At 46.2% G+C, this 12423-nt stretch overlaps 1 protein-coding gene across 2 annotated transcripts in view; it reads right to left on the bottom strand.

Moving 5' to 3' along the window:
• SPRED2 (sprouty related EVH1 domain containing 2) overlaps nucleotides 1–10789 on the bottom strand; it is a 106377-nt gene extending 95588 nt beyond the window's left edge. The window contains exons 1-2 of one of the 2 annotated variants that reach the window (XM_033124766.1): nucleotides 10667–10760; nucleotides 10097–10218 (exon numbers count right to left, since the gene is read on the bottom strand). In XM_033124766.1, the coding sequence (XP_032980657.1) occupies nucleotides 10097–10122 (26 nt within the window). In that variant the 5' untranslated portion in view covers nucleotides 10123–10218; nucleotides 10667–10760. Of the gene's footprint in view, nucleotides 1–10096 lie in introns of both variants that reach the window. The other variant, XM_033124765.1, reaches the window with a different exon arrangement.
• Between the last annotated feature and the right edge of the window lie 1634 nt (nucleotides 10790–12423).

Raw genomic sequence — 12423 nt, 5'->3', positions numbered from 1 at the left:
ATAAACTAAAAGGGCTGCAATTTAAATACAATCAAATCCCCAAGCAGTCACATTCCAGAAGACTTAAACATCATGATCTTGATCCCCAGGAACAACAATGCTATTCGCATCAGAAACAACACAACCACTTCCTCTTTCTCTGACCTTCTCTGTTTAATTACTTCCTGTGATTTCTTCTAGGGCTGAGCTGTGCCTGCTTCCCAGGGCGGCAGGCTTCCCATAGAAGGCTGATTTGTCTGGCAGGTACAGAGTGCCAGCTATCAGACATTACAAAGTGCTGGACCTCATCTTTCTTTACAAGTGATGGAACTCTTGGGTCTCCTGGCATCCAGCAAGAACTTTTTTTAAGCCGTAAGTAAAAAATGTCTTCTGGCACATTCCCATCTAAAATCAAGCTACTCGTAGATCTCAAAGCTGGAGATCCTGCCAGGGATAGGAAGCGCAGGAGCTTCATAATATCTCTCAGTGCAGATTGTCCAATGAGCTTCTTCAACAGATATCAAATGCAGAGTATGTGAAGTCGCCTTTGAAGACACCAACCTGGCAGCTGTGGGCTCACTGCCAACCACCACAACCATAGCTAGGCCCTTGCTACTCAAAGTGTGGTCCATGGCGCAGCAGCACCTGCAGCACCTGGAAGTTTGTTAAAACTGCAGAATCTCAAGCTGAGTCAGAATCGTCATTTTACGAGACTCCCAGGTTATTCCCTATGCACATTCAAGTTTGATCCTCTTCTCAAAACAGGTGAAAACACAGGTCCAGGAGAATACTGTGCTTTGTTATTTGTTAGCCTTCTGCTCACAAACGCTTTCCATCAAGGCTAAGGTGGCTCGTTCTCTTTCCAAAAGCGGTACCTGTAGAGCCATTCTTTATATCAGTACAGAACAAGCCACCTAAGTGGGCACTGGTTCCCTGTTCCACAGACCTAAACAGGACTGCAAGGAAGAAATGTCACCTCACAGTTTTGAGGCGTTTAGAGTATTAAGTGAGTTCTAATTCCACTCACTCAACAGTAATAGAAATCAAACTGTACCCGCAACCCAATTTTTTTTATATACAAGATAATTGAAGATCTATGAAGTTATGGCACATGATATTGTTCTACAGATATGGGATTTGAAGTCAAAAGACCTGGGTTAAAAATAACAAATCCTGCTCTGTGTTCTCAGACAAGATACTTAACCTCTCTGAATCTTTTCCTCACCTACAGTTTGTGGATGCTTGAGTGTTGGACATATTCCATCCATGTGTGAGTACACAAGTGCATGTCCACACTACAAACACTCACCCTAAAAACTCGTTAGGGGACTCTGGGAAGGGCACACAGCTCCTTTAATACTCTGAATGAAGAGTTTCTCTCCCACCCCAAATCTGGGAATCCCAATGTTTGCAGCTCCAGGAGGAACCCTGCAGAAAGAGGAGAAAGAAAGGAAAAACAGCTCTGGTAGCCATGCTGACAGTCAGATAGTCAATCAAGATGATGCGGCCCTCATACCCTTAAGGCATAAGAAAGTACCCAGCATGCTAGAGCATAAGATCCCTGAGGGCAGAGAGGCCCTGAGTCACAGCTGCGGTCGGTCTGGCAGATTAGGCATCCGATACATTAAGTGCAGTGAGTGAGTGACACTCAACAGCTAGTCATTCCCTCTCCTCAAGCCTCATTCGCCCCTGCCCCCCGTTATTTGTTTTATCCAATAAAATAGTGCATACAAGGCTTTGCAATTAAGGTCCAAGTATGTTCTAAAGTCAAGTTCAGTATCAAAGTCTACCACACTCCAAATGGACACCTGTAATCTAGTATCCCCTAATTTTCTTCAGTGTAAAAGACATCTAAGAACGGGTGGTACCGGATGCACAGCTGGTTTACAAACAGGACTCCTGATCTGAAACCTGTCCACACGTAGGTTAATGAGAAGGCAACCCTTAGGCCTTCAGGTCCAGAGGTAACATTGAGCCAGTGCCTGTCACCCTGGCAGCGCAGGTCTGTTTTGGAATTCTGAGCCTGAGAAAAATCACAGATTTGATTTAACCTATTTAGCAAAGGAGAGAGATTTCATTACTATATTAAAACTATATTCACATTTATGTGGCTTTCAAAGAAAGGCCTGTAAAAATGAGTGAAATTATTGGGGTGTTGACGATTAAATTAAACCTATGGTCCAGTATCCACTTTATTCCTTGGCTGGAAATGTAAGATGCAAACACCGACACAGCAGACGAAACAAGCCATAAGCCAACTTACTCCTAAGTGAAGCCTCAACCCCATCCCCACCAAGACCATTGACTCTTGTTTCAGAAACGATTTGAACACCGTTGGCAGTATGATTTCTAGACCACAAACAGGGATGGCAGGAGGCCCAAGGATGCTACTATAGGTAAGCACACTGAGAAGAAGAGGAGACAAGCTACTAAAAGACATAAAATCTCAAACAGCATAAACAACTGGGACCACTGAGGAAAGGGGCCAACAGTCAGCTGGGCACTGCTGATGTTATAGCACAAAAACTAAGCTGCTATTGTAGAGGGACCTACCAGGACAGCACTGGGAAGCCAAAGGAAAAGCAGAATGCGATTTCTAGGCTCTAATTCTCCTCCCACAAACCCTCCTTCCCCAGCAAGTCACTTCAGTTCTCTTGGGCATAAGGTGAGAATCCCTGTTTCCTGCCTCAAAAGGTTGCTGTGAAGCTAACATAGTTAATGGATATCCTCTGCCTTGTAAATTCTGAAAATAAATGATACCTCGCTACACGGTTTGAGACCTACCAGAGGTGGGTGAGTGCCACTGAATTCCCAGTTCATCAGGTGCTGTGCTAACAGCCTCTGAAGGAGGCAACAGAATTAACTTCAATCGCATTAAGTAACCTAAGTAATCACTCAGTAGAGAGCAGGGGCAGGGTGTCACCCCAAACCCCAAGTTTCTCCCACTACCATCATGGCAGCCTGCCATTCATGGTAACCAAAAAAGCAACCTCCAAGATTTTTTGGATATAAATAAGTACAACATGAATAACTGTTTACATTTTTATATAAAGTAAAATTATTTTTAAATTAGTGATTATTTAACCAATCAATAAACATTTGTAGAAAGCCTACTATGGGCCCAGCACTCTGCCAGGCTGCGGACATAAGGGTTAATAAACTATTATTCCCACATCAAGAAGGGTATTCCAGGTGGGAGGCAAATACAAAATGAACAGTGTTTATCTGAAAAAAATCAACACTGGAAGCCGGAGCCAAAGCAATACAAGCAGAGAAAGAAATAATAAAGAAAGTGAAAAGACAAAGATGTCATTAACTAGATGAACTAGGAAAGGCAATTTTAACACTTAATCTGATAATTAAGTTTTAAGCATTTATGAATGGACCAGAGGACTATATCTACGAATGAAAACAACCAGATTTGAAAAATCATTATTTCTGTACACAGAGGAGCCAAAGACATACATTTTAGAGGCTACCCATGTTGTTCTAACCTCTTCAATCACAACTACTAAATGCTAAAGTCAAAATCCACCTCTATGCTTACGTGCAGGTAAACAGAAATTGTTTTTAAATAAGTATTCAACTACCCTTTGAGAGGAACATAAATAACAATAGCACAATTTGCTATCATGTGTGCAATATGCCACATGTGAACATATTGTTGACAAACGTTACCTGAGAAATGAGTGGTGACAAACAGTTGTTCCTTAATTTAGCCAACTCTTAAGCCAGTTACTATCAAGGATTTCACTAAGATCCTGGCTGGACTTCCTTTCCCTGACATGGGACACATGTCAAGCTGTGGTAATAATCCTTCATCCCAACCCAGGGCAAGCACAAGAAAATGCATTTTGGGAGGGGGCCGGTTAGCTCAGTTGATTACAGCATGGTGCTAATAACACCAAGGTCGCAGTTCAATCCCTGCGTGGGCCACTGTGAGTTGCGTCCTCCTTAAAAAAGAAAAAGAAAAGAAAATGCATTTTGTGCCACACAGCACTGTATGCACCAGTGCAAAATACTCTTGCTACTCCAGCAACTAAAAGCCCTAGACAATGCCTTGAAAAATCATCAATGTTATAGCCTTAAATATTGATTCAAAAGACACAGTCATCAAGTTTATCAATATGGCTAGGTCTTAAAAAGAAAAAAGTCAGCCCCATTTACATAAGACAAAACATGCCAAAACAAACAACCACACACATCAAAACCTCTCTGCCTCTATTATCATCTTGTTCGGTTTCAGAGGATTTTGCTGTTAGATTGTATATTTGTGTTCAGCCCAGTAACATAGGAACTATGCCAGTATCGGAGCTCATCAGCACAGCTGTCTCCAACTTCAAGTGTTAAGACTCCATCAGAACCCTGCAGCTACTACAAATTGTTAATATTGTGATTTCTGCAAAGATTCTCCTGCAGAGACAGAAACACAGGCCCTGGCCGATTGCGCTCACCATCTTCTACTTCCCAGTTCCCACAACAGTGACTGGAATCAAAATGGTTTTGAATTGTCAATCCTAGATCACCACCACCAGCTAGTTCTGTACCCAATTTCCACAAACCATTCCAAGGACTTCATGTGAACATGGGAGTTCCTCAGAAGGAGGGATTCTACACACCCTAAATTAACCAAATACAACAAGTGTAATAATTACATTAGTCAACAGGAACGAAAAAGCATTTTTCTTTTTCTTTTTTTTTTTAATTTATTGGGGTGACAATTGTTAGTAAAATTACATAGATTTCAGGTGTACAATTCTGCATTACATCATCTATAAATCCCATTGTGTGTTCACCACCCGGAGTCAGTTCTCCTTCCATCACCATATATTTGATCCCCCTTACCCTCATCTCCCATCCTCCCCCCCGAAAAAGCATTTTTAAATAGTTAAACCCATTTTTATTCAATAGACGTTTATTAAGTAACCATTGCTATTGGGCCAACTAGAAAACTAGGCAGTGGAGAGGTAACTCTGAATCCAAAAAGCCCCTATTATGGGACAGACTCTACCCGGGATATACACCCAACTCGAAATGGTGGTAATGGCCACACAGTGTTGGGGGAAATGCTATAAAGAGTCCTCGATTTTGACTTTGAGAGTGGGTGTGGGGAAAGTCTAGGAGGACCTCTTATAAAAGAAATGGCTGGGAGCTACTTGGGGGGAATGAGCAGAATTTCACTTGTTGGAGAAGGGAAGGAACAAAGAATTCCAGATTAAAGGGCACAAATAAACAGGCTGAAGCAGTATAGTTTTGGTATTTGTACTGATTCACTTTTTATATATTTTATTGGCTAAAGAAACTGGAAAGCAGAGGGAACCAGCTATAGCTAGAAAGGAGGTAGTAGCATTTGCTAATATCCCTATGGAGGCAAACCCAGTAGATGGACATTAGTCCAGGCCTACCACCTAACAAGATGTAAGGCCGTGCAGAAGGCACTAAACTTGATACGATGACTTTATGCAAAGACAATGACTATATTACCAAGTCCTGGCTTACAAAGCCTGTTAAGGTCCTTCCAAATTTTTTTGTTTTGTCTTGTTTTTGAGATTTTCTGAAAAACGAACCAAAGCTCCCATTCTGCTAAGTCAATTCCATGTTTTTAACATTTAAGGATACTACTCATATAGAACAGAAACACATCCCCTTTTTAAGGCTAACACAAAGAAAACTGATCAATACTTGTTGTACCGGGTCTAATTTCCACAACTATCATTCCAATGAATGTAGAGTACTAACCAACTCTGAATTCACCCTTCTCCTACGATCTTCCGGTGTATCACAGAATTCTCAAGTCCACGTTTATTTAAATTCACTTTAATTCACTACGTGCCTCATTGCATTTTCAGGGAAGATAAGGGAAGTGGAGAAAATTATGGCAGTGACAGACTGTGACCAATTCAGAATTAGGAACAGCATGACTGGCAGAAAGTGTGAGGTCTGAAATCAGAATGCCCAAAGCTGGACATGCTCTCCCCTTCTGAGACAGTACCACACAGTGGTTAAAAACAATCCTTCCTGAGCCAGACTGCTGGGATGCCCAAATCCTAGCCCCGTCAGTTACTAAGGATATTTCCTTGGGCAGATTAACCTGTCTGTGCCTCAACTTCCCCATCTATAAATGGGATTAATAATACCATCTACCTCATAGGCTTGTTGAGAAGATGAAATGAAGTGCTAAAAAAAAAATGTTTGCTGTCTTGGGCAAGTAACTTTACTTAAGCTTTCTCATAAGTTAAATGGGTTAATACCTCCTCCCAGGGTTATTTGCAAATTAACAGGGTTATTTGCAAATTAACAAGCTGTACAAAAAAACCTACCTCAGTGCCCTCTAAAGAGCCACTCAAGACACTTGTTTTACATTTGGTGCTGGACTGTAAGCTTTACATAAACTATCTCATTTAATTCTCACAGTAATTCCACGAAATCGGTAACCTTTATTCCCATTGTATTCACTCAGCTAAAACCAAGGTGAAATACTGAGTAACTCGCCTTAGATCAGAACGTGAACAAATGGCTAAGCCTTGAACCTTAAGTATATTTCACAAATGCACTGAATGAACGATCTTTGGTTGGGCCCTGGCTGAAATAACCACTTATAAGAGACATTTTTCAGGCAGTGGAGACTGAGTATTCAAGACATCAGGGAATTATTAATTTTGTTAAGAGTGATGATGGTACTATGGTTTCACCAAAGAGTATCCTCATCTTTTGGGAAGGAGCTCAAGTATATACGAGTTCTGATGTCTAATGTTGAAATGGTTCTGCAAAAATATTTAAGCCGTTTTTTAAAAAATGGGAAACCTTTCAACACTGAAATATGACTGCAGGCAAGCTGCAAGTCCTTTCTCTCAGCAAGATGTGTGCCGCAGAGGAGTTCATGAGAGGAACAAAATACAAAGCTGAATGAAGGCCTGAAGCCTCCAGGGTTAGAGCTCACTTGAGAAGGATTTCTTCGTTTTGTCTTCAAATTTCCAAACCATTCATAGGCATAATCAAATGCTTGAAAGATCCTTTAAAGATAATTTTTAAAATATTGTCCACTCCTATGTACAAAAGACCATTTTCAGTAGTTTGTTGATGCTCTTTACTTTTTAAATTATAAAAAATGTGGGGAATTGTAAATCTTAACATACATTTCCATCTGGAGTGGGATCAAAGAAGGGTCAATGTATTTTCTCTATAGAAGTTATTTTTTAGGACCATCAATGAAAAGAGCAGACAAGCTTTCCTAAATTACTATGTATTTATTAGAAAGGAGTTTTAAATTGACATGGAAAGAACATTAGAAGACAAAACATTCATTATTTTTTAAAATTAAGCACAATTTTACCAGTTGTAAGATTCCGATTTACTGTATTCGGATGTAAAACGTAGCAGATATTTAATAGAAACCTTACATATGTGTGGACTCTCAAGAAAATCTATTTTACCTAAGGCACAAATATAACTCCCCTGTCTCCAGTTTGATGTCACAAATTCTCTTTGTAAGTAACACACCTTGCCTACTTCCAAAAGGTATCCAAGGGACCTCTAAGATGAAACTGTTAGAAGAAGAAATAGAAGATCAAAATTCACAGAAGAGAAGTAAACAAATCTAGCAAAAACCTAGGCTAACATGGCTACCAAAATCAAGCAATAATTTTCACTCTGAGCTTCCAGTGGTAACATTAAAAAAAAACACCAATCACAGCAAGCTCTGTTAACTCAGAGAGAAACCTTTCTGGCACTAACATTTAAAAGGAAATAGATGGGTCATTATATAATAACGTTGAACAATATAATGGACAGTGTCCACAAATGCCAGTTTACAGCCCATGCAGCCTGCTTTCTTACCAGGCATTTCACGTCTCATGCCAAGGTCATTACATTAAAAATAATCCTGAGAAGGCCATTTCTGCAGTGGGCCAAGGCGCCACAGCTTTCTGATTCTCTAACTGAAACCAGAATGTGTCCTCAAATATGCATTGTCTCAACTGGGCTACTGAGAGCAGTGGGGGCAGGCGGTTGCATGCTGAACTGCTCTGAAAGCCTGAACCAGAGATGCTTATTTCTTCCTGGTGATCCCACCCTATGCCCTTCGGCTTTGGATACCAGACGAGGTGGGAAGCAAAGCTGACATGCCATGAGAAGAGATTCCAGGCCAGTATTCATAAGGGATGGAGCCAAAGAACCCGATGTGGGGTGGTCAGAACAATCTTGGGGATTCCAAAGCTCAGCATGGCAAGTGTCCCTCCTTCTACTACTGCTATTTGCGTGTGCCGGGACAAACGAGGAACCATAGAAATACCTGTTATTAATAAAATCCTAAAGAGGGCAAGGCCCAGCAGCATATACCGCCCCCATATTTCAGCTAGAAGCACAACTTTCTATTTTCCCATTTCAAGATACTATATATGAAGGCCAAGCAAAATGTCTAAAATAGCAAGACCAACAGATGTAATGAGAGGGCCACGACATACACACCAGGCAGAATCCTCTCCAGCGACTGGTGTGCGGCAGACTAGGGGATACTGCAATCAACGCTCCCTGGGGACCTACGGGAAGGAAATTCCCTTTCCCAAAGACCAGAACTCCCAAGCCCTCACTGGCAACAGAAGACGCTAAAGGACAAAAGGGCATTAAAAAAAGGAGTAGCTTCTTAGAGTAGAGCACAGCATTCTGTCACCTGCTGTAAGAGAAGCCCTCTCAGTCGCCCAAGCCCTGAGTCACTTCCCCTCTCTGCACCGAGTCTCAATGCTCGCGTAGGCAAAAGACCGGGGACCTCGGGAGCTGGCTACCCGCAGGCCTCACGCCCCCCGCACACAATCGTGGGACCTCCCTCTAGTCTCCACCCCACGGCTGCGGAAAGGCTCTGCGTCCAAGCCAGCGCCGCCGCTACCTTGGCTAATGGCAGCTCTGAATGAAAGGAGCCGAGGCAGACTTGGGATTTATGAATGTACAGGGGAGGAGGGGAGGGCTATCATGTGACAATAAAGGAGAGCGTCTTATTCACAAAAAAAAAAAAAAAAAAAAAAAGGTGGTTGGCACAGCCGCTGAGCAGCGGCAGTGGCCGCCGTGCGGTGACCGCTCGGACCCGAGGCCGATGACCTCAGGCGCCGAGCCCAGCGGCCAGGCCTCGTTTGCACCCGCTATTGGAACCGCCTCGGGCGCGGGTGGGAAAAAAACCAAAGCTGACTCCGCGACTGCGAGGCCGGAGGGAGCTGCACTTTGGCCCGGGGCTGGAGAAAGGCACGGGTCCCGCAGGGGGCGGCGAAGCTGCCTAGGAGCCCCTCCCGCGGAGCGCCCCGAGCATTGTTTCCCCTCCGGCCCGCAGGCGGGACACGCACGCCTGTGCACGCGCGCACACGCGAGCGCGCACACACACGCCCGCAGCGCGCTGCCCCGCACGCTCCCGCCCGCCCCCGCCGCACACGCCTCGGATCCGCCCCCCGAGCTGCCCCTACCCAGTCGGGGAGCCTGTCCCGGGCCCACAAGCGCGCGCACACACACTTGCACGCGCCGCGGGACCCCAGGGGGCGGCTCCAGCACGCTGGCCCGCGCGGGGACCCGGGCACACGCAGACCCCCGCGCCCTGTCCTCCCCTCGCTCGGCCGTGTTTTTTATGAATGAAAATGTGGTATGCAAATAAGAGCGATTCAAGAAAACGAAATGGCGGAGCCTCGGCCCCAGAGGGCTCCCGAAGGGACCGCAGGGCCAGCGGTGGGGCGGGAGAGGCACAAAGTCACCAAGGAAAAACCCACCGACCACAGGAAACCGGTGTGGGGGTGTCAGGTATTCCTCCGGCCGCCGAAAATTTTGGGGGTGGGTGGGATGTTTGTAACTCCCCGGAGAAGGAGCAGGGACCGCCCCGAGGTCACCCGTGCGCCCTTGGCCCCTGCAGCGGCCACCAGCCCGCCGACCCCAAGCGCGCCCCCGCCAGCCCGCAGCAGTTTTTGCCCCCTCCTCATTTCAACAACAAGGGGGAAATATAGCATCTCAAACCCCACAGGCCATCGAGTCGCTGCACCCCACGCCAACCAAGTTCACCCTACGAGAGTCCCCGCCTGCGTCCTCAGCCCCGGACCTCACGCTGCCCCCCTGGGGCACACTCGTCCCACCCCGCCGCCAAACTTACTCGTCCGGGTGTGTTTCTTCGGTCATTTTCCTGTTCACCTAGACGCCTGTCCCGGGGCGGGCAGCTTTGCTCCCTTCATCTTCCTGTCCGCTCACCCCCGTCTTCACATCTCCGGAGATCGCCTGATTTGGTTGGGGAGGGGGGACGGCTAGAGATGAAGGGGGCGCCGCAAAAGGCAGAAGGGGAAGCAGGGCGACCGGAGCACGGGGTGGTTTGGGGGAAGGGGTGCAAAGGAAAGCTGAGGAGCGAGAGAGCGCCGCAGCGCCGAGACGCGGGGCGGGCGGGGGCTTCGGGGGCTCGGGAGCGGGTGGAGGGGGAGAGGTTTGGGCAGGGGACGGCGGTGAGGGAGAGGAGAAAAACAAGCGCGCTGTGAAGCGGCAGGGACTGCTGAGAGGAGAGGGCCGGCCGCGGGTGGGGGCTCGATTCGGGGTCGCCCCCGGGGGGCCGGGCCAATCACGGTTCCGGGGAGCGGTCGGCGGTCGGGGGAGGTGCGCCTGGGAGGCGGTGCAGGACGCCCCGTCCGAGCCCCATCTCTCGACTCCACCGATTTACTCCATATTGGATTCTCACCGCCGCCAACAGGAGGAGGAAGTGGGGCGGAAGCGATGACGTCTTCCCAGCGGCCAGAGGTGGTGGAGTGCAAAAAGCTTCCTACTTGCGATCGAAAAAAAAAGAGAGAGAGGAGGAGAGAGAGAGAGAGAAAGAGCGAGAGAGAGAGGAGAAAAAAAAACTTTGTCCCGCCTACTGAGCATGCCCGGCTTCCTCCCCCCCCCCGCCCCTCCTGGCTTTGACTCCCAGGGGAGCCGTGGAACGGAGTTGTTTGCGCTGTGTCTGTCTGGCTCCGAATCCTCTTCTGTCAGCGCTCCCGGTTTTAAGATACCCGAGAGGAGAGAGGAGGCGGGAGCCGAGGACTTGCACACATCTGGCTCCTGTTTAGTTTCCTCCCTTCTACCAAACCCCTGGATAAAAAATCCGGGAGGGGAGAAGGGAGGACGGAGACGGAGATCTCCAGGGAGAGCTGGAGGGGCTCTCGCACTGAGGACCAACTACCCCCTACGGTGGGGTGGGAGGGTGACAGCGGCACAGGTGCCTTTTGCAAGGTTCTGAATGGCAGAGGCTTTTCTGTTTCGCGTGAATCTTTTGATCTTTTTTATTGTCTTGGCGGGGGAACTGGCACTTTTAAGAAATCTTTATTTGTACATTGAAAAAAAGTAATTCCAACAACCCAGAAACATTTGCATTTCAGTAGAAATGATGGGCTGTCTTGGGTTGAAAGGTAAGCCCAAGCATTTTTAAAATTATTCAGTTAGTCTCATGTTGGTGGAGGATGGCCCTGTCCCAGCGCCTTGAAGGTCGTGGTAACTGGGCCAGAGGTTGCCAGCCCAATGGGGAATCAGTGAAATGGGGAGATGGAGAGCTCCAAGAGTCCTCCTCTCCCTTCCCTTTAAATTATTTTTCCTGCTTTGGCCTGGGTGGGCCCGTGCTCTGCAAAGCAGCACTGTCTGAGCAGTGGAAAGGGCTAGCTTCCTGGGCATGCAACTTGGGTAGTTGCACAGGGATCTTTGCTTGGTTTGATGCTCTTCTATTGCAGTCGAAATTCTTTTTAGTGTTTGAACAAGGGGCTCCACGTTTTCACTTTGCAGTGGGTCCCACAAATTACAGAGCTGTTGGGTATTTCCTTCTGGGGTCTTGCTAGGGAACAAGAGATAAAGTCCCTGCCCCTTCCGGCTTTCCAAACACAGTAGACTTTTCCATCCTTCTGAATATGCTAAGACTACACCGATTTTAACTAAATAGCAACCATTGAACAATTAAAAGTAGATTAAATATATGGTTCAAATCTAGTACACCTAAAGGGTATATATATACACCTACATATGGCATTTGGGGACCCACAGGCGCTTTAAAGATAGTAAGAGTTTCACTTTGACTCAAGGAGAAAGAAACCAGTGGTTTACCTTAGTTTTTCTGCAGAGCACAGCCATGATATTTGCGGACATGGATTGGGATTGACCTACCTTTGATGCCAAGTGCTAGTGTGAGGTGGTGAAAAGGGCACTAGATGGAAGGAACACCTGGATTCTTATTATCTCCTAGCAGCCCTGAGATATTGAGTGAAGCTTTTAGCAATTCTTCAGTTTCTTTATAAAGCAGAGATAACAAAGTCAAGGTTGTCTTTTTTGAGGCCATGGAGAGTCTATGAGAAAGCACTCAACAAAGCAAGATGTCATTGTTCTCTAAATGCCCATAAAGCTAGGGCTTCTACCCAATTCTCACCTTTGGTCATTGTTGCTTTTCTCCTGGAGGTGCTGAAAGAGATCCCACTC

Source organism: Rhinolophus ferrumequinum, chromosome 13 (assembly GCF_004115265.2).
Source record: "Rhinolophus ferrumequinum isolate MPI-CBG mRhiFer1 chromosome 13, mRhiFer1_v1.p, whole genome shotgun sequence".
NCBI classification, from domain to species: Eukaryota; Metazoa; Chordata; class Mammalia; order Chiroptera; family Rhinolophidae; genus Rhinolophus; species Rhinolophus ferrumequinum.
This window is presented reverse-complemented; position numbering and strand designations above follow the sequence as displayed.